General features: G+C 36.9%; 1 protein-coding gene across 1 annotated transcript in view; it reads right to left on the minus strand.

Annotated features, from left to right (window-relative positions):
- Positions 1–690: 690 nt before the first annotated feature.
- Positions 691–23,737, minus strand: part of ZGRF1 (zinc finger GRF-type containing 1) — a 96,975-nt gene continuing 73,928 nt past the window's right edge. Inside the window, exons 23-30 of the mRNA XM_032401119.1 lie at positions 16,451–16,528; positions 15,905–16,049; positions 12,243–12,370; positions 10,299–10,422; positions 2,253–2,429; positions 1,980–2,114; positions 1,020–1,281; positions 691–848 (exon numbers count right to left, since the gene is read on the minus strand). Coding sequence (XP_032257010.1) covers positions 691–848; positions 1,020–1,281; positions 1,980–2,114; positions 2,253–2,429; positions 10,299–10,422; positions 12,243–12,370; positions 15,905–16,049; positions 16,451–16,528 — 1,207 coding nt within the window. The remainder of the gene's footprint in view (positions 849–1,019; positions 1,282–1,979; positions 2,115–2,252; positions 2,430–10,298; positions 10,423–12,242; positions 12,371–15,904; positions 16,050–16,450; positions 16,529–23,737) is intronic.

Here is a 23,737-nt window from a genome sequence, read left to right on the forward strand (position 1 = left end):
CACAGAGGGACACAAACCATAAGAGGCTCTTAATCATAGGAAACAAACTGAGGGTTGCTGGAGGGGAAGGATGGGGTAACTGGGTGATGGACATTGGGGAGGGTGTGTTTTAATGAGCACTGGGTATTATAGAAAACTGATGAATCACAGACCTGTACCCCTGAAACAAAAAATACATTATATGTTAAAAAAAATAGTAAAAAAAATTAAGAAAAAATGAATTAAAAAAAAGATTCTGATAGATCTATGGTTCAGAAAGGAGTGTATTGATATAATTGTGTAGCCATGTTCTAATAGATGAGTTTTTGAGATACTTTTTTTTTTTTAACACTTCTTGGCCTTTTGGCTAAGATCAAGTGTTGAGATATTTACTTATTTTTGAAGTAACACTGGTATTCACCAGGAAGCCTTTTCCATGCCCTTTGTAAAATGTATTCCTTTAGCAAACAGTAGCCATAATTTTTAGAAAAAAATGTATTTTTATTAGTAATATTTTATATTACCTTCAACATCTGCCTATCTAAATATAAGTATGTATATTTTTTTTGAAGAGCAAATTTTTTATATGTGGTTATTTAATGTTATTTAAATACTTTAAAGGTTTTTTCAATAATAAGGCTTTAGGGTAATTAAAAAATATAAAAAATGTATAGTGTAAAATGAATTTGAATTTATATAAATACAAATTATTTATACCATTTCTTTTTGTGAATGAGATTTATCTTTAGATTTATCCTTTTCATTCTTTTTCTTCTGTTTTTCCTCTGCTTGTTTTTCAAAATAATCTTTAAGAAGATGGTTCAGCTGTGGTTCATACTGGCTTGCATGTTGTAATCCATCTTCCCTTCCTTAAAAAGATACAAAACATGAGACAACAGTATTTCATAGTGATCCCCTACTATTTTAGTCATCTCCCACGGTGGCAAATCCAGAGCTGTTCCTACCTGAACCACTTCAAGCACTAACTCAAAAGTCAGTTTCAATTCAAAATGCTTGAATTAAACATATTTTTACTTTACCTTCACAGTGTTGGATCACACGTCCCCAGAGTCGATTTTTCCGCAAACAGGATAAATTTCCCACGATCAATAAATGCCTCCTTCCTCTGGTCAATGCAACATTCATTCTTTTTTCTGAATCAATAAATCCTACTTGTCTTGTTCTTACACAGGACAGAATAATGATCTCCTTTTCAGCTCCCTGAAAAGCATCTACTGTGGATACATGCACAGCTTTAATATCAGGATGGTCAGAGTCCACGGCACTGAGTAAATGACAAAGCTATGCAGGAAAGAAGAAAGAGATCATACAGGGTAGGGACTATGAAGAACTTAAGACCTGGACCAATTCACAGCAGCCATTTTTATTTAACTGGTAGTGGATAATTTTCATTTTCATTTTCTTTTTTATGACTCACAAAGATTTGGTAGATAGTTTCTAAAATGATACATAAATAACTAGAGGACAATATAAATTAGGAAACAAAATCAAAAGTGATGATTTATCTATTGCTGGAGAATTCATCTGGATATGCTAATTCAGAGTTGATAAATAATAAAACAGATGAAAAATATTTTTTAAAAAAAGCAAAAACTAGTTAGAAGTAATTGGCTTATGTGTACATTAATATCTGGTATCTATCTTTGATTAATAAAATGAAATGATAATGAAAGTACATTTTGGAAAACAAAGATTGAATCCCATCTGTCTCAAAACACAAAGCATACACTGTATTTTCTTCCCTCTAATTTGTTTATTTGCATTTTTGCCCCAACAGCTGTAAACTGAATTTAATTAAACCTTGTTAGGTTTACATTTAATTATACAGAAAAAAAGCCAGATCAGACAAAAATCAGAATTTTTTTAATATGTTAACTATACTTCCAAAAGTTTTTTAAGCACCAAACCACTACAAGTGTAATATCAAATATTATAACATAAAATTATAATATTTAAGTATCATAACATGTAATACAAACCTTGTACATCTGGGATTTGTATAATGTTATCACCCCAATCATAGAGCCCGCTATTCCACTTGCAATCAGTGATTGAATCAGCTTGAGTGTAAAAGCAGCTTCTGCCACATTATGAAAGCTGTTATCTCTTTCAATCTGGAATAAGAAACAGATCCTAAATTATATTTCCCAGAAAGGCTATGGAAAAACCAAGAAAACCATATAAACAACAACAATAAAATTAAACCCGGAAACTAAACCATGCTGACTCTCATTAACATTAATGTCATTTACCTGTTCCAGTCCTTTAACGTTATAGAAACACAGGGTTGGGAGCCATTCCAATAAAGGGCTCCTCTCTGTTTCTGAAATGCCATTCATGAGGTTTCCTTCATAAAACAGATCATTAGAGATAGCACTGATTGCAGGGTGACAACGGTATTGGGTTCTCAACAGAACTGGCTTATGCCCCTAAGAAATTTAAATGCAGAAAAATAAAAAATTAAACCATTTTTTTTTCCTTAGGGAAAAAAATATTTTAAAATTTAAAAGTATCACCATATTGTGCTCTTAGTAAATGAATTACAACCATGAAATAGATTATAAATAGACTGTAAATGAATTACAAACATGAAATAGACTATAAATAAAATTTTTTTAATTACTAAAAATATTTTCATGGTAAACTATTATTATACCACAAAATTATAAAATATAAAACAGGTCAAATCTTCAAATTATTATCTAATAAGTTTGGCACCTAACATTATGCTTCATAATCTATGCAGAGTTGGCTTGACACTAAATTGAAAGGGAATCTTCAAAAAAAATTAGAAAGTGTTGTTGATAACTCATTTATTAATTTTCCCCCTTGGGCACAAGCCATCTTTCATTTTGAATCTTCAAAGAAGTTTCCAATTTTGTTAGTGCATCATAAAATCCACATTCCATCTACTTTAGGGCTTTTCTGGAACATGTTCTTTCTTTGCAAAATGTTCTGTAGGACTGTCTGAACATTTTAAATAACTACAAGTTACTCTAATAATAAAAGCACATAGTAAAAGGCAGGATTAATGATCACATAGACAAGGTATTTTTTATGGGAGAAAAACAGTAAGTAAAAAACCAATCCTCAGTACTAATTAGGGCATAAGTTTGTGGATGAGTCTAAGTCAGTGGGCATGTGAAATCTCTGACAAAAATACACAATATGCTCAAAGCACAAAAATGCTCAAAGGCTCTGGGGCACCATGCTGGCTCAGCAGATGGAGCATGTGACTCTTAATATTGGGGCTGTGAGTTCAAGCCCCAGGTTGGTTGTGGAGCCTACTTTAAAAAAAAAAAAAAATGCTCAAAGGACCATGATTTAGTACTAGAAAAAAATGTTAGAGAAATGACTAAATTATAGTATATCCACATTACGTATTTGGTGATTAAACATATTTATGACAACAGTGATGATTACAAAGCTAGTTAGTAACACAGGGAAATGATTTATTATAATGCAAAGTTTAAAAAAAAAGGCAGGATAGAAACTATATGGTATGATCTCAATTTTGTAAAAAATATATATGTTTTTCCAGCTTTATTGTGATATTATTGACACATAACATTGTATAAGTTGAAGGTGTACCAGGAGTTGATTGATACACTTATATATTACAAACTGATTATCACCACAGCATTAGCTAACAGATCTATCACATCACATAGTTACCACATCCTTTTTATAGTAAGAATATTTAACATATACTCTCCTGGCAATTTTCAAATATGTAATATAGTATTATTAACTATAATCACCATGCTGTTAATTAGATCCCCAGAACTTATTCATCCTATAACCAGAAATTTGTACCCTTTGACATCTCCCTTTTCCTACCTCTCTACCTCCCAGTTCCTGGTAACCACAATTCTACTCTTTGTACGAGGTCAGCTTTTTTAGATTCTACATATAAGTGATATATACTATTTGTCTCTCTCGGATTTATCTCACTTAGCGTAATGCTGTCAAGGTACATCCATGTTGTTGCAAATGGCAAGATTTCCTTCTTTTTTATGGCTGCATATTCCAATGTGTGTGTGAGCGCACGTGTGTGTGTGCACATATCAAATATACGTATTTTTATAGTTTATATATATACGTATATTTGATATAAGCATATACCCCAAAGATAAAAGCTGGAAGGAACAATACTAAAATATTACAAAGGATTTTCTCTTGGGGGCAGTGAGGTTATTATAGATTTTTTATTTTTTTTTTTTACCTTTTAGTTTTATGTAGTTTCCACACTTTTATCATGATTAGTAGATATTATTTTTATTTCTTTTAATTAATTCTGAACTAGTTCAAATATACAGAAAAGCAAAGAAAATATAATACTCATGTATGTACCACACAGATCTGACATTAGTATTTAGTCATTGTTGCTTCAGATCTCTCTTAAGACATAAAATGTGACATATATAGATAAAGCCCCCACCTCATCTATTTCCTCTGCCACCTTCTCCAGAAATAGCTCCAAACTAAATGTATCTCATGGCATTCCCATGCAAGTTCTATATGTTTACTACAGAGGCATGTATCTATGATTAATACATATTATTTGCTATGCTTTTGAAATTCACATAAATTGTATTTTACACTATGTAACCCTTTGCACCTTGCTTCTCTCAATATCCACTATGTTTATGAGAACTGTCTATATGGATCAAGTGAATTCACCTTAACTGTTTTATATATTCCATTTTGTAAATTCTATTCCATTTTATTCTGTGAATAAATCACTTTTAAGTCCTTTATTTGCCCTTTTAAAATTCCCTCTAAAAATCTACTCATATTTTAAAAGTCATCGACAACAAATAAGTGAAAGAGCAAAGAACATAACAGCATGCATAGTATGCTAGCATTTGTTAAAAGAGGGGGAAAATATTTTATGTATTTGCTTACACTGGCATAAATTATCACTAGAAGGATACAAGAAAAAGATGACAGTTGCTTTGGGGAGAGAAACTGAGTGGTTGGGGGACAGGAGTGGAAGGTTTCACTCTACTTTTTGGTTCCTCTTAAATTCAAATTCTGAATCATGTGACTATGTTACCTATTGAAAAATGTTTTAAGAACCTAAAGAATTTTTTTAATTAAGATTTTTTAAAAGCCACTGGAAAGGTCTGATTCAAAAGAATCTGGACACTGACATTATGGAAGGGGTAGAAAGTTATGCAATTCAATTCAGTTACAATTAAAAGCTCAAGACAATGAAGCTTGAGTCTTCACAAAATTGAGTACAACTCAACTCAAAACTCAAATCAACTTGAAACTCAGTGTAAGGGGAAACTTCTGAAGAAAGTAGAATAAAACTGCCTTGGAGAATCCATTCTCTAATATCTAAAGGAACAACAAAATACTAAAATAACAAAATATTAAAAACAGCAAAGAAAAAATTCAGTAGCCATGCAACAAAGAAAGGTTTATAGCCAACCCAATGTCATAAACTTTAAAAAAGTACTTGTCACCAAGAAAGAAACAAAATTTTAAGTGGAAGGGAGAAATACAGTACAGATCTTCCTTGACTTATGATGGGGTAGCATCCTGATAAACCCATCATAAGTTGAAAATATCATATGTCAAAACGTATTTAATACAATCCTAAAGAAACAAACTAATTTTCTAAATAGTAACATTAAAGAATAAACTAAAAGCAGCAAAGAACAAATAGGATTTCTTCATAAAACTCACTGTAACCTAACTCAAAACTCTATGCAACTTCCAACTCAACGTAAGGGGAACAGACATAGTAGAAAAGGCTTCACAGATAATGAGGATGAAATTAAAGTAACATAAATGGAAGACAGATGAAGACACCCAATATAAGAATAACTGGGGGACCTCTGTTTTAGACTGAATATGTCCCCCACCCAATTCCTATGTTGCAGCCCTAAACCCCAAAGTGATGGTATTTGGAGGCAGGGCCTTTGGAAGGTAATTAGGTTTAGATGAGGTTATGAGAATGAGGTCCTCATGATAAGATTAGTCTCCTTATAAGAAGAGGAAGAGGCCAGAGCTTTCTCTCCACCATGTGAGGATACAGCCAAGAAGAGAGTTCTCATCAGGAACCAAATCTGAAGGTACCTTGACCTTGGCCTTCCCAGCCTCCAGAACTGTGAGAAATAAATCTGTTGGTTAAGCCATCCAATATGTGGTATTTTGTGATAGCAGGCTGCACAGACAAGCTACTGATAGAGAATTCCACAGGTAGAAAAAAAAGCTTTCCTGAAACAAAGAAAGAAAAAAATCTCCACTTTGAGAGAACTTATATTACAGAATGATTAGTTACAGAAAGCTCCACACTGAGATATACTGTAGTAAATTTATCAATTTTAAAGTTATAAAAAGAGTTCTTGCATCCAGGTAGAAAACATAAATCATTACAAGGGGAAAATAATCAGGCTGGCCCTAAAATTCATAGTAATAGCAACAATTCAATAAGCCAAGGGGCCATTTACATTTAAAGGCAATAGACATTTGAAACAAAAGAACTCAGGAAAGTAGGCATCTATGAGCCATTCTGGAAAAAAAATGATGATGAAGTCCAAGGTACCCAGATGAATGAAGTACTGAATCTTTTAAATATAGAACAGATTCTAAATAACTGTACAAATTATGATTGTAGAACAAAAAGAATAATGATGTAACTAACAACAATAGGAATATGGGAAGGGATAAGAAAAGGGGGTAAAGCATGAGAGCACTAATATCTCTACCTTTCAGAGCAAAGAAATCAATCCATCTGTCTAAAATCTGTTAGAGGATCTTTTAGGAAAAAACATTTCTTATGGGTAAAGAAATATTTATTTGAGATTTCATCATTTCTAGTTTCATTTCAGTTTTTCTCCTCTCTTAAGAAAGTACAGATTATTGAAAGTTCAAACAGCAAGATAACCCCTTAAATGAAATTTAAACTAGCAAGAATGCGGGTGCCTGGGAGGCTCAGTTGGTTAAGTGTTTGCCTTCAGCTCAAGTCCCAGGGTCCTGGATCGTGTCCCACATCAGGCTCCTTGCTCAGCAGGGGGTCTGCTTTTCCCTCTCCCTCTGCCCCTCCCCCAGCTTGTGCACGTGCTCTCGCTCACTCTCTCTCACTCTCTCAAATAAATAAATCTTTAACAGGAATAAACTAGCAACAATGAAAAAATAAATTAATAATAATAAATAAGCTAGCAACAATGATAAAATTTTTCTTTTGGCAACAGATTTTCTATAATTCTTTTGGCTATAATATTTTAATCTTCTGCTTATAAAAACAGCTTGATTTAGATTATTGTATCAAAACAACAGTAATAATAAACAGGCAAGCAAATTGTGGTATATACATACAATGAAGTATTATTCAGCCATAAAAAAGTAATTAAATCATATAGACCAATGGAATAGAATGGAGGGCTCAGAAATAAACCTGCACATAGTCAACTGATTTTTGACAAGGGTGCCAAAACCATTCAAGAACAGTTTTTTCAACAAATGGTGCTGGGAAAACAGGGTATCTGCATGGAAAAGAAAAAAGTTGGTCTGTACATTATACCATATACAAAAATTAACTCAAAATGGATCAAGGAATTAAATGTAAGAGCCAAAACTATAAAATTCTTAGAAGAAAACATTGGGGGAAATCTGTATGATACTGGACTGGGCAACAATTTCATGGCTATGACACCAAAAGCAAAAGTAACATAAGAAAAAATAGATAAATTGGACTTCATCAAAATTACAAACTTTTGTGCATCTAAGGATACTGTCAAGGGGCACCTGGGTGGCTCAGTTCGTTAAGCATCCAACTCTTGATTTTGGCTCAGGTTATGATCTCAGGGTCATGAGACTGTGCCCCATGTCAAGCTCTGCACTGGCCTGGAGCCTGCTTAAGATTCTTTCTCCCTCTGCCCAACCCACCACTTGCTCATGTGAGCACTTTCTCTCTCAAAGAAAGAAAAAAAAAAAAGATACTGTCAAGAAAACAAAAGACTACCTAAGAATGGAAGAAAGTATTTGTAAATGATGTATCTGATAAGGGTTTAATATCCAGAAAATATAAAGAACACATACAACTCAACATCAAAAAACCAAACATCCCAATTCAAAATTGGGCAAAACACTTGAATAAGCATTTTTCCAAAGATAAGCACATGAAAAAATGCTCAATGTCATTAGTCATTAGGGAAACCATAATGAGATACCTACTTCACACTCACTAGGAGAGCTATTATTAAAAAAACTCAAAAAATATAAAACAAAAAAACAAATATTGGTGAAGATGTGCAGAAATTGGAATATTTTGTTGAGAAATTGCTGTTGGGAATGTAAATGGTGCAGCTGATATGGACAACAGTTTGGTGGTTCCTCAAAAAGTTAAACATAAAATTATCAAGGATGTGGAGAAAAGAGAACCCTCTTGCACTGTTAGTGGGGATGCAAACTGGTGCAGCCACCCCGAAAAACCATATGGAGGTTCCTCAGAAAGTTAAAAATAGAGCTACCATATGATGCAGGGTATTGGCACTTCTGAGTCTTTACCCCAAAAATACAAGAACACTAATTCAAAGGCATATATGCACCCTGATGTTTATAGCAGCACTATCTACAATAACCAAATTGTGAAAACGGCCCAAGTGTCCATCAACTGATGAATGGATGAAGAAAATGTGGTATATATACATATATACAATGCAGTATTATTACTCAGCCATAAAAAAAGAATGAAATGTTGCCATTTGCAATGACGTGGATGGAGCTAGAGAGTATAGTGCTAAGCAAAATAAGTCCGTCAGAAAAAGATAAATACCATAGGATTTCACTCATATGTGGAATTTAAGAAACAAGACAAGCAAAGGGAAAAAAGAGCGGGGGAGGGAACCAAGAAACAGACTCTTAACTACTGAGAACAAACTGATGGCTACTAGAGGGAGGTTGGTAGGGGGATGAGTTAAATAGGTAATGGGGATTAAGGAGAGCACGTGTTGTGAGAAGCACCCGGTGTTGTATGGAAGTACTGAGTTATTATATTGTACACCTGAATTTTAACAAACTGGAATTTGAATAAAAACTTAAAAACAAAAAAGAGAATGGATAAAGAAAACCCATAAAATTATTATATAACCCAGTAGTAGCACTTCTGGGTGTATAATCAAAAGAACTGAAAGCAAAGACTTGAACAGGTATTTGTATACCAATGTTCATAGCACCATTATTCACAATAGCTGAAAGATAGAAACAACCCAAATATCCATCCATAGATGAGTGGATAAATAAAATGTGGTATTACGCACAATGGAATGTTATTTGGCTTTAACAAGGAATGAAATTCTGACACATACGACAACATGGATGAACCCTGAATGTATTATGCTAAGTAAATAAGCCAAACACAAAAGGACAAATATTGTAGGATTCTACTTATATAAAGCACTTTAGAGTAGGCAAATTCATAGAGGAAGAAAGCAGAACAGAGGTTATCAGCTCAGGAAAAAAGCATATTAAACAACGGGTACAAAGTTTCTGTTGGGATAATGAAAAAGTTCTAGAAATGAGTAGGGTGATAGCTGCACTACATTGTGAATGTACTTTTAAAAAAATGTAATATAGTACTGACATATGCTACAGTGTGGATGAACCTCAAAAACACTGTGCTAAGTGACAGAAGCCAGGCACAAAAGGTCAATATTGTATAGATTCCAAGTTGTATGATATGAAAGTTGTAAACTGTATGATATAAAATCTCCTGAATAGATAAATCTATACAGACTGAAAACAAACTGGTGGTAGCCAGGGCTGGAGGAAGGAGGGAATGGAGAATAACCGCTCAATGGGTATGGCATTTTATTTTGGGGTGATAAAAATGTTTTGAAACTAGAGAGGGGTCGTTACGCAGTACTGTGAATGTACTAAATGCCACTGACTTATTCACTTTAAAATGGTTAATTTTATGGTGAATGTTACCTCAACTTAAAAATATATTAATAATTAATTGAAAAAATTCTTTTAAATGTGAAGTAGTACCCTACAACAGCTCTATAATAGGGGACAGGGATAATAGAGACATTATAGAGTTTTTTAAATTTTGGAGCAAAAGCAATGTATTTACTACCCATTACTAAAGTACATGGGGGAAATATTCATTTTATAAAAAGGCATTTAAATTAAATTAAATTATATTTAAGAGGGGTACTTTCTAAACAATTCCAGTTAAAATTATTTTAGGGCATAGAGTAGTTCTAATATTTTCATTTTCTATCAATCTACATAGTGTATAATCAATAAATGATAATTCTGTATGATTTTAGCAGTAGTACCATTAAGCAAAGTCGATCAAAAAGAGTTTGTTCCAATCCATTTTCATGAGCTGCATCAGAACCCTGAATTGTAGGAGGAAGCTGTTTGGGATCTCCAACAAGAATCAGCTTTTCACACTCAAACCTAAAAACAGAATTCCAAAAGTTAATCTAAGCGACAACAACAACAAAAAGCATGCATTCACATCACTTGTTGCACTGTTTCGTTTTTTAAGATTTATTTATTTGAGAGAGAAAGAGAGAAAAAGCAGGTGTGGGGGAGCAGAGGGAGAGAGTGAGAGAAACTTAAGCAGACTCCTCGCTGAGCCCGGAGCCCAATGGGGCTCAACGGGGCTCGACGGGGCTCGATCTCACGACCCTGAAATCATGACCCTGAGCCTAAACCAAGAGTCAGAGGATTAACAAACTGTGCCACCCAGGCGCCCCTTATTGCACTATTTTCTAGCATGTATTTCAAAGAACTGGAATACCACAGAGTTCTGGGAACTAGGGCACCTAGCTGGCTCAGTCAGTAGAGCATGCGATTCTTGATCTCTGGGCTGTGAGTTCAAGTCCCACACTGGGTATAGAGATTACTTAAAAATAAAAAATCTTAAAAAAAAAAAAAAGTTCTGGTAACTAACAAGGCTTAATAATGTTAATAAATGTATTAAAGGGATTTGAAGTTATTCAGTAAAAAATCCTTTACAACTTTTTTCCACATAAAATCTGCTAAATGTCTACCTGCCTCTGCATGGAATTAGCATTTTGCAGAACACATTTTGAGAAACAATGACTTTTAAATTTTGTAAACTCAGAGGCTTTCTTAGAAGTCATTTGGCTTAAACTCTTATTTTAGAGGTGAAGTAAATTAGGCTCCTGGGGGCTAAATGTCTTTCTAAATAGAGGTAGGATATCATGGGAAAATGTCCAGTTTTTGTAGAAAAATCTATAGTGGAACCTTTAATCTAGTTGAGAAATCTGCAAGGTCCTAGGAGAATCCTAGCACTAGAGTTATCAAGGCTTTAAAAATTATGTAATCTAGGGTGCCTGGGTGGCTCAGTCAGAAAAGTGTCTGACTCTTGATTTCGGCTCAGGTCCTCATCTCGGGGTCCCGGGATCGAGCCCTGTGTGGGTCTCCATGCTCGAGCCCTGTGTGGGTCTCCGTGCTCAACGGGGAGTCTGCTCTCTTCCTCTCCTTCCCCTACCCCCACTTGTGTTCTCTCTCTCTCAAATAATCTTTAAAAAAAATTATGTGATCTATCACCAGGGAAATACAAATCAAAACTATAATGAGATACCACCTCATACTCGTTAGAATGGCTAAAATCAACACAAGAAACAACTGGATTGGTGAGGATGTGAAGAAGAACCCTCATGCACTGTTTGTGGGAATGCAAACTAGTATAGCCACTGTGGAAAACAGTATGGAGGCTCCTCAAAAAATCAAAAATAGAACTACCTTACGATCTAGCAATTGCACTACTGGTTATTCACCCAAAGAATGCAAAAACACTAATTCAAAAGGGGGGGGAAACCGGAGGGGGAGACGAACCATGAGAGACTGTTCCATGATTCATTGTTGGCGTATAACACCCAGTGCTCCATGCAGAATGTGCCCTCTTTAATACCCATCACCAGGCTAACCCATCCCCCCAACCCCCTCCCCTCTAGAACCCTCAGTTTGTTTCTCAGAGTCCATAGTCTCTCATGGTTCATCTCCCTCTCCAATTTCCCCCCCTTCATTTTTCCCCTCCTGCTATCTTCTTCTTCTTTTTTTTTTTTTTTAACATATAATGTATTATTTGTTTCAGAGGTACAGGTCTCTGCATTCTTTTAAATAATCAGTTTAGTATCTAAATTGCTAAGAATACTCACAAAAGTTTGGTAAGAGTTTGAAGTGCGAAATTATTTGAAATAATCGTGATATCTGAGTGCTTTTCGGAAAAGAAATTTTTAGGTTACCTTGCAATAGGAAGGAGAGAGGTCGGTTCAGTTATTTGACTACACTCATCCAGCACTACTACAGGAAATTTAAGATCATTCATGCATGGGAATGGGCAGGCTGCACAGGTAACTCCAACTACTCGCACCTTTAGTACAAGAATATTATTAATTAACAACCTTTTGAGAAAATAAGATAATGTATTTACCAAAGAACTTGTAAATCTAAAATCAGAAATGAGCTGTCCTAATTACTGGCAATCAGGAATAACAGGTCACTTTATCTCCACATTTTTATTATTTCCACATAGGAAATGGAAATCACAGAACATAGGCTACTTAAGCCACAAGTCCCTTAAAAAGAACAAATAAAAGGCACAGTTTGATATTCACAAGGAAGGTATTATATTATCAGGGATTTAAAAAATATTAATGATGACATCCATATTTTATCCTTCTAAACAAAGCTGGATAAATGCAACATGCATTATTATCAACACAAGCCAAAATTCTCCACAAAGAACAGTGAATATGCTATAAACTGTATTTTGCTTAACCTTCAATCACACTAGGATTTTGACTTATTTAAGAAAGTAAAGAATGCTAACTATTTCTAAACAACAGTAAATTAAAGTGTACTTGTGGCCTGTAAGCATATTTGAATCTTATAATTCTCAAATATTATAGCAGAATACCATTATTCTCAAGGCAAAAAGCCTGATAAAAAAGCTAATATTTAATCTCTGGAACTAAACATAAACAAGAGGAAAATCACTGAATTTTCTAATTAGATGTGTTCAATTGCCCTAGTAGTCTAATAGCTACAGACATACACACACACACACTCACATATATATACACACATACACATACATAATTTTGTTTCTCTCCTAACAATCTGAAGTATAATTCCACTTTTTGGTAGCAAGGGCAGTCCACACAAACAGACCATATCTTTTGTCAACAAATGTGACTGACAAAAATATGCTTTACAAATTAAATACTGCCTCCATAGATCCTGTGAAACAAGAAATATATACATTAATAATAACATTCATCACGTGTAACAGCCCTCTGTCAGTTAGAGTTTCCTTTTGTTAAAAACAAAAATCACAAAGCCACATTTATATTAGAAACTCTACACTATTTGAATATTCAGCTCTTTTAAAATGATCCAGCAGAAGACACCACTGTAGTAAAATACACTGCTCATGGTACCACTCTCAAATATGATTCATTATTTAATTTCTGGAAACTATACCTGATAAAGACAACCTTAGAATGAGAACCCGAAAGTTGTGAACCAGGAAGAAGTTTTTTTAAAAGAAATAGCTAGGGGCGGGAGCCTGTGTAGCTCAGTTGGTTAAGCAACTGCCTTCGGCTCGGGTCATGATCCTGGGGTCCTGGGACTGAGCCCCGCATCGGGCTCCCTGCTCGGCGGGAAGCCTGCTTCTCCCTCTCCCACTCCCCCTGCTTGTGTTCCCTCTCTCACTCTCTCTCTCTGCCCATTAAATAAATAAAATCTTAAAAAAAAAAAAAAAGAAAAAAAAGAAATAGCTAGGAGCGCCTGGGTGGCTCAGTCTGTTAAGCGTCTGCCTTTGGCTCGGGTCATGATCCTAGGATTGAGCCCCGCATCGGGCTCCCTGCTCCGCGGGAAGCCAGCTTCTCCCTCTCCCACTCCCCCTGCTTGTGTTCCTGCTCTCACTATCTCTCTCTGTCAAATAAATAAATCTTAAAAAAAATAAATAAATAAAATAGCTAATACAAAAACATAAAGAACTAAGGTTTCTTTAAAATATTATATGAGTATCTACTAATTTGTCATCATATTGCTAAGATTCTAACCCCAGAAGATATTTTATTATTGATCTAGGAAATAGCAATTAACTATGAAGCATTTTTAAAATTTAATTCCATTGTAAAGACATGTCACTTTAGAAATGTGTTAGCTCTGAATGCCTAATTGGACCTTGGAAATTTGATAGACAAAACTTTTAAAAAAATGTTCCCTTTAAAAGAGTTTTCATTTGGGGCGCCTGGGCGACTCAGTCAGTTGAGCATCTGACTCTTGGTTTCAGCTCAGGTCATGATCAAGCCCTGCATCCAGCTCCAAGCTCTGTGGGGAGGCTGCCTGAAGATTCTCTCCCTCTACCCCTCCCCTCACATGCATGTGCATGCACACACACATTCACTCACTCTCTCTCTTTAAAATAAATAAGTAACTAAAAATAAATAAATAAAAGAGTTTTCATTTGTGAACAGATAATACCAATGAACAATAGATTATGCTATCTGGGCTTTCACTTGGAAAATAATAATAAAAAAAAAGAAAATTATCAAAGAAATCATTAACAATTATTCTTACATATCAATATTATGTTGGATAAGTGAGTAAAATGATAAGTAATTTACATAAATGACTAATTTGCATTAATTGAACACAGTCAAACTAAGCCCTTCTGGATTTAGTTGGGGAGAAGAAAGTAGAGTTAACTCTAACTCAAAATAATAGAAAGCTAGTCTGAAACCTGAGGACTTCTGTAATCAAAACTTGTAGATTGGTTATTATTTCCAATTTCTCTCTCCCTCCCTGTAAGAGTATTACACATCCACATTCTTTGCCATGTGACTTTGCAGTACTTCTCACCAGAGAAGTAGGGGGAGTATATTTCCCTGTCCCACTAAATATTAGGCTTGGCCATATGACTTTTTGCAGCAAATGGAATATTAGCAGACATGACATGAACAAAAGCTTTAAATGTATTTGTGTGATCTAGGCTTCTTTCTTGCACTTCTGCCATCTGTCAGGAGAAGACCATCATGCCATAGGCAAATGTTCTCAGAATGAGAGATCTGAACCATAGCCTCAAGCTGGGCCATGCCAACTGACCTTTAGAGTCATAAGTTTGTTGTCTTAAAGTATTGAGATGTTTGTTAAGCAGCAATATTTCTGAAATAGCTACATAATATGGGGATCCAAGTATGTTGATTTTTCCAAATCTCTTGCAGAAAGTAACCAATGTCCACATAGTCCAAGAAGTCAACAACCCTCTTTTCTTCCCTTCCTCTTTCTTTTCCTCAAGCTCTCCTTTCATTGGAGGAAGCTACTGACTGACTTCTTTCTCATCAGCTACCACCTAAAGGAAGCCGCCCCGGATCAGAAGCTGATAAAGGGGATGCTGCTACTTGTTACAGCTTGGGATCCTGTGTGTCCAGTCTTGGCTTCCAATACTTAGAAGCAAGTGTCTGAGCCTCCTAGATTCTCAGATATAGACAGACCCTGAAAGACTTGGCTTTCTAGGGAGGCATTAAAGACAAATTTCACTTGGATATTTTGTCCAGGGTCAGACCTTCTTTTCCTTCCCCATTGCACCTAGAAAAAAACCAAGTTTCATTTTAACTTTCCAGGAAGTCTATTCCCACCTCTTCTCTTTCCTCTTTAAGCTTATAAAAAGATCTACAAGTACGGAAAAGGAGAGAGGATAACTCAGTCATGGTAAGTTGGATCTGTTCACAAATTTGAAGAATGTTTTATAAGATAAAAATATGCACTGGATAGACATACACACACTTTATTTGAATCTAAGCTATCACAGTCATTTGTTTTATTTAAAGGAAATATTCTCCATCAACAGGAATAAAAGAATTTTGAGTAGTATATATAAATTAAGAAACAAACTTACCTGCTTCAGCAGGGTTTTATTGGTCCCCAGTTTATGCTGTTCAATACTTTTTCTGACATAGACCCTTTCCAGAGGAGTCAAGTCTTCTTTCATTAGTGCATGTAGTTCTTTCAGTTGTTCATTTTCATTTTCTGAGGCATGCAAACTAAAAAAGAATTACTTAAAAGAATATCCCTTTTTATCCCATTTTCACATTATAAAAAAGTAAACTACAGATTTTCTAAGTTAACCAAAAAAAATAAAGCTTTTCCACTCTTCTTCAAAAACCAAATTTAAAATTATATAAAATTATTATACTTTTTTTTTTTAAAGATTTTATTTATTCATTTGACAGAGAGACAGCGAGAGAAGGAACAAAAGCAGTGGGAGTGGGAGAGGGAGAAGCAGGCCTCCCGCTGAGCAGGGAGCCCAACGCGGGGCTCGATCCCAGGACCCTGGGATCATGACCTGAGCAGAAGGCAGACGCTTAACGACTGAGCCACCCAGGCGTCCCAAAATTATTATACTTCTTTGAGCACTCTGAATTTTGGAATTCAGTGTTCTTACCTATAAGGTAAAATTGGCTTGGCAATCTTCCTGACACTCCCAACTCTGACAAATTTTTCAAATCCAAGACTGAGAAGCCTTTAAAGAAAACAAGGTAAAATAGATTCTGATTATTTAGAAGAATTTATAAAGCAAAGTTTACCTAATATTTGTTATTAAAATTAATTTTATGTAACAGTGTATTTTATAGTTATAGAATTCAATCTGATATGCCTAAACTCAGTAAATGCAATGTAGCTAAGACTTTTTTTATATAATGCATTTTATAGAGAATTTTAAAATTATATTGAAGGTTCATTAAATGTTTATAAAATAGTGATGTTAGTATTTATCACAAATAAAACTGTCTCTAATGACATAATAATATGGAAAACAATAGCTACCATATACGTAGCATCAGGATTTATTAGGAATGCATACCTTATTTTTACATACATTATCTCACTTAATACTCATTTCAGCTCTGCAGGGTAGTATCTAATCTTAGAGATGAGGACTCCAAAAGTGAGGAATTTTGCTGAGGCCACAGAGCTAATAAGTAGAGTCAGCCATGATTCAACCTAAGCAAGTCTATCTACCTTCAAAGGCTATGATCATTCTTCTACATACATCACCCCCAATTAGGGCTTTGTGAATACGCAACTCTCATCTACCTTTCCCTCTCATGTATCTTACAGCTCTGGTTCTAGGCTAGAAACAGAGTAGAGAGCTCAATGAATATCCAGTCCTCTACAACATCTGTCACCTCAAATGGGAATTTAAAGAGTTACAACACTAAATAAACTATAGCTTTCCACACATAGTCTTCCCAAATAATTTTGAAGCAGTTTGTTTAATGTCAATGCATGGATAGATTTCAACTTTTGCGTATTTCATAGTCCTCATCTTGGAGACAGTCAGCTACTTTTCAGTCTCAAAACACAGATTACATGTTCTCAATGCAATTTTATGTTAATTTTTTTATAATAGAGGGTGCAGTATCCTCATCATACCACTAAAATAGGGTAAAAAGTATGTTTTGGGGCACCTGGGTGGCTCAGTCAGTTAAGTGTCCTCTTGCTTTGGGCTTAGGTCATGATCTCAAGGTCATGAGATGAGCCCCACCACAAGCTTCACACTTAGCGTGAAGTCTGCTTGTCCCTCTCCCTCTGCTCCTCCCCATGCCTCGAGCGCTCTTTCTAAAATAAATAAAATCTTTAAAAAAAAAAAAAGTACATTTCATTTCTTCTCAAGAAACTCTTTGTCCCATCCTGTCCATTACAGTCAGAGCACATTGTCGAAAGGCACTGCTAAATGTTATTTTAATGTGAAGAAGTGTGTGAGTCTAGCCTATATGAAGTTGAGGTGTATATCCTAATTATAGATCCATACTTCTCAGGTCCTTATCAGAGGCTTAAACATTGAAGAATTTCTCCTAAATGCTTTAGTATTCAGTACTTACCTTCCTTCTTCATTCTACTTTTGTGATTTTTCTAACTTTTCTAACAGCCTACAGTTAAAATTTTCATCTCATGCTGAGCAATCTAAAGCTTTTTCCTGTTTAGCCCCCAAGTAACTCCTCATTGTCTTGAATCAAAAAATATATTCAGTCTCTGTTTTAGATATTTAAGTCCTAATAAGGACTTAAAAAATATTTATATCTTGGGGTGCCTGGCTGGCTTAGTCAATAAGCATGCAACTCTTGATCTCGGGGTTGTGAGTTCAAGCCCCCATTGGGCACAGAGCTTACTTAAAAAAAAAAGTTTAGGGGTGCCTGGGTGGCTCAGTCAGTTAAGCACTGACGGTTGATTTCGACTCAGGTCATGATCTCAGGGTAATGGGATTGAGCCCTGCATCTGGCTCCTCATTCCTCGCTCACTGTGCAGCCTGCTTAAGATTTTCCTCTCCCTCTGCCCCTCCCTTACCCCCCCAACACATGCACACGTGGTGTGCATGCTCTCTCTCACTCTCAAATAAATAAATAAATCTTAAAAAAAAAAAAGTTTATATCTTTTATTCTAGGCCTAAGACTTTTTCATAAGGAAAGAATCAGAAATGGAGACAGATTTATATTTAAGGATTTTTATCACAATATTATTTATAATGGCAAAAATCTGAAAAATGTTTACTGATCAAAATTGCTTAATTAGGAGTGCCTGGCTGGCTTAGTCGGAGAAATGTGGGACTACTGATCTCGGGGTCCTGAGTTCAAGCCCCATATTGGGTGTAGAGATTACTTAACTAATAAAACTTTAAAAAAACAGCTTAATTAAAGTATAAGCAGGGGAGGGGGGAAAGATGGCGGAGGAGTAGGGGACGCTATTTCAGCTGGTCCCCGGAATTGAGCTGGATATCTACCAAACCACTCTGAGCACCCACGAAACCAGCCTGAGATGTAAGAGAATCTGGATCTCTACAAACAGAATATCGCAGGCGGTTGGTTTTGAGGTACGAAGCGGGGAGCCGTGATTCTGCGGGCAGATATTGGAGGATAAACGGCAGCGGGAGGGTGCCTGGCCGTGGGGATCCTACACCGCTGGTGAGTGACAGCCTTGTGCGCTGCGGCCGGGCACAGACTCGCAGACCAGTAGTGCCGGGAAAGGACTTTAGGGCAGCCCCCAGGGTGGAAACCCGGAGCGACGGAGTCACGCGCACGCGAACTGCAGCCTCCGAGATGGAAACCCGGTGCGCTGGGGTCGCGCCTGCAAACTGCAGCCCTCTGGACGGAAACCCGGAGCGGCGGGGTCATGCCTGCAAACTGCAGCCCCTCGGACAGAAACCCGGAGAGGCGGGGTCGCATGGGCGCGAACTGGGAGCGGCTGGCGGTTTTAGAAGCACAAAGGGCAGAGACGTGCCCCGACCTGGAGGCAGGACTGGGGGCGCTGCGGAGGGGCACACAACCCAGGACGCTGCAGTTTATAGCAGCACGGACAGAAACGGAGACAGTGTGGCCTGGAGGGCTCACTGAAGAACAGACTGCGGTCTCTCTGCTCTGAGGCAGAGGGTTGGAAACGGTCTCTTCTGCTCTGACTCGCGGAAGAGATGCGGAAAGCCGCCAGGGAAAGGCGCCAGAGAACAAAAGCCCCAAAAACTGATTCCCACTGAGCCCATCCCCCGCCACAGGGGCGCAGGGCAACTCCGCCCAAACAGGGTTGCCTGAATAACAGTGCGGCAGGCCCCTCCCGCAGAAGACAGGCTGGGAAAACAAGAGGCCAGCAACCCTAAGGTCCCAAGAAAACAGGTGCATCTTGCTTGGGTTCTGGTCAATAATTTGGACTCTATACAACCCTTCAAACACCCATCAACAGAATGACTAGGAGGAGGAGCCCCCAAAACAGAAAAGACTCAGAGATTATGACTTATGCTGCAGATTTACAAATGGATGCAGATATAACCAAGATGTCGGAGATGGAATTCAGGCTAGCAATTGTGAAGACAATGGCTAGAATGGAGAAATCAATTAATGGCAACATAGAGTCTCTAAGGGCAGAAATAAAAGGTGAATTGGCAGAACTTAAAAATGCTATCAATGAGATCCAATCCAATCTAGATAATCTAACAGCTAGGGTAACTGAGACAGAAGAGAGAATAAGCGACCTGGAAGACAATATAATAGATAAAAAGGGAAAAGAGGAGGCCAGGGAAAAACAACTCAGAATCCAGGAAAATAGAATCAGAGAAATAAGTGACACCATGAAGCGTTCCAATGTCAGAATAATTGGAATCCCGGAGGGAGTGGAGAGAGAGAGAGGACTAGAAGATGTATTTGAGCAAATCGTAGCTGACAACTTCCCTAATCTGGGGAATGAAACAAACATTCGAGTCCTAGAGGCAGAGAGGACCCCTCTCAAGATCAAGGAAAACAGGCCAACACCCCGGCATGTAATAGTAAAACTTGCAAATCTTAGAACCAAGGAAACCATCTTAAGGGCAGTTAGGGGGAAGAGATTCCTTACGTACAGAGGGAGGAACATCAGAATAACATCAGACCTATCCACAGAGACCTGGCAAGCCAGAAAGGCCTGGCAAGACATATTCAGGGTACTAAATGAGAAGAACATGCAGCCAAGAATACTTTATCCGGCAAGGCTTTCATTTAGAATGGGTGGAGAGATGCAGAGCTTCCACGACCGGCAGAAGCTGAAAGAATATGTGACCACTAAGCCGGCCCTGCAAGAAATATTAAGGGGAGTTCTATAAAAGGAGAAAGACCCCAAGAGTGATATACAACAGAAATTTACAGGGACAATCTATAAAAACAACGTCTTCACAGGCAACATGATGACAATTAATTCATATCTTTCAATAATCACTCTCGGGCGCCTGGGTGGCTCAGTCGTTAAGCGTCTGCCTTCGGCTCAGGTCATGATCCCAGGGTCCTGGGATCGAGCCCCACATCGGGCTCTCTGCTCAGCGGGAAGCCTGCTTCTCCCTCTCCCACTCCCCCTGCTTGTGTTCCCTCTTGCTGTCTCTCTCTCTGTCAAATAAATAAAATAAAATAAAAATAATAATAATAATCACTCTCAACGTGAATGGCCTAAACGCTCCCATAAAACGGCACAGGGTTGCAGATTGGATAAAAAGACAGGACCCATCCATATGCTGTCTTCAAGAGACTCATTTGGAACCTAAAGATACATCCAGACTGAAAGTGAAGGGATGGAGATCCATCTTCCATGCCAGCGGACCTCAAAAGAAAGCTGGGGTAGCAATTCTTCTATCAGACAAATTAGATTTTAAACTAAAGTCTGTAATAAGAGACACAGAAGGACACTGTATCATTCTTAAAGGGTCTATCCAACAAGAAGATCTAACAATTGTAAATATCTATGCCCCCAACATGGGAGCAGCCATCTATATAAGCCAACTGTTAACCAAAATAAAGAGTCATATTGATAACAATACGTTAATTGTAGGAGACCTCAATACTCCACTCTCAGCAATGGACAGAACATCTAAGCAGAAAATCAACAAGGAAACAAGAGCTTTGAATGATACATTGGACCAGATGGACCTCATAGATATTTACAGAACATTCCACCCTAAACAACAGAATACTCATTCTTCTTGAGCGCACATGGAACTTTCTCCAGAATAGACCATATACTGGGTCACAAATCAGGTCTCAACCGATACCAAAAGATTGAGATTATTCCCTGCATATTCTCAGACCACAATGCTCTAAAACTGGAACTCAATCACAAGAAAAAATTTGGCAGAAATTCAAACACTTGGTAGCTAAAGACCACTCTGCTCAAGAATGTTTGGGTCAACCAAGAAATCAAAGAAGAACTTAAACAATTCATGGAAATCAATGAGAACGAAAACACATTGGTCCAAAACCTATGGGATACTGCAAAGGCGGTCCTAAGGGGGAAATACATAGCCATCTAAGCCTCACTCAAAAAAATAGAAAAATCCCAAATTCACCAACTAACTCTACACCTTAAAGAACTAGAGAAAAAGCAACAAACGACGCCTAAGCCACGCATTAGAAGAGAAATAATTAAAATTAGAGCAGAAATCAATGAATTAGAAACCAGAAACACAGTAGATCAGATCAATGAAACTAGAAGTTGGTTCTTTGAAAGAATTAATAAGATTGATAAACCACTGGCCAGACTTATCCAAAAGAAAAGAGAAAGGACCCAAATTAATAAAATTATGAATGAAAGGGGAGAGATCACGACTAACACCAAGGAAACAGAAGCAATTATTAGAAATTATTATCAACAACTATATGCCAATAAACTGAGCAATCTGGATGAAATGGAGGCCTTCCTGGAAACCTATAAGCTGCCAAGACTGAAACAGGAAGAAATTGACAACCTGAAAAGGCCAATAACCAGTAACGAGATTGAAGCAGTGATCAAAAACCTCCCAAAAAACAAGAGTCCAGGGCCTGATGGATTCCCTGGGGAATTCTACCAAACATTCAAAGAAGAAATAATACCTATTCTACTGAAGCTGTTTCAAAAAATAGAAACAGAAGGAAAACTTCCAAACTCATTCTATGAGGCCAACATTACCTTAATCCCCAAACCAGGCAAAGACCCCATCAAAAAGGAGAATTTCAGACCGATATCCCTGATGAATATGGATTCCAAAATCCTCAACAAAATCCTAGCTAACAGGATCCAACAATACATTAAAAGGATCATCCACCACGACCAAGTGGGATTTATCCCCGGGATGCAAGGGTGGTTCAACATTCGCAAATCAATCAATGTGATAGAACACATTAATAAGAGGAGGGAGAAGAACCATATGGTCCTCTCAATTGATGCAGAAAAAGCATTTGACAAAATACAACATCCTTTCCTGATTAAAACTCTCCAGAGTATAGGGATAGAGGGAACATTCCTCAAGCTCATAAAATCCATCTATGAAAAACCCACAGCGAATATCATCCTCAATGGGGAAAAGCTGAGAGCCTTTCCCTTAAGATCAGGAACACGTCAAGGGTGCCCACTCTCACCACTGTTGTTCAACATAGTACTAGAAGTTCTAGCAACAGCAATCAGACAACAAAAAGAAATAAAAGATATTCAAATTGGCAAAGAAGAAGTCAAACTCTCTCTTTTCGCAGATGACAGGATACTTTATGTGGAAAACCCAAAAGACTCCACCCCCAAATTACTAGAACTCATCCAGCAATTCAGTAATATGGCAGGATACAAAATCAATGCACAGAAATCAGTTGCTTTCTTATACACTAACAATGCAACTGTAGAAAGAGAAATTAGAGAAACGATTCCATTTACAATAGCACCAAAAACCATAAGATACCTCGGAATAAACCTAACCAAAGAGGTAAAGGATCTATACTCTAGGAACTACAAAACACTCATGAAAGAAATTGAAGAAGACACAAAAAGATGGAAAAATATTCCATGCTCATGGATTGGAAGAATAAACATTGTTAAAATGTCTATGCTACCCAGAGCAATCTATACCTTCAATGCCATCCCGATCAAAATTCCAATGACATTTTTCAAAGTGCTGGAACAAACAATCCTAAAATTTGTATGGAATCAGAAAAGACCCCGAATCGCCAAGGAAATGTTGAAAAAGAAAAACAAAGCAGGGGGCATCACGTTGCCCGATTTCAAGCTATATTACAAAGCTGTGATCACCAAGACAGCATGGTACTGACACAGAAACAGACATATAGACCCATGGAACAGAATAGAGAACCCAGATATGGACCCTCAACTCTATGGTCAAATAATCTTTGACAAAGCAGGAAAAAACATGCAATGGAAAAAAGACAGTCTCTTCAATAAATGGTGCTGGGAAAATTGGACA

The sequence above is a fragment of the Phoca vitulina genome, unplaced genomic scaffold (assembly GCF_004348235.1).
Source record: "Phoca vitulina isolate PV1807 unplaced genomic scaffold, GSC_HSeal_1.0 scaffold3, whole genome shotgun sequence".
NCBI classification, from domain to species: Eukaryota; Metazoa; Chordata; class Mammalia; order Carnivora; family Phocidae; genus Phoca; species Phoca vitulina.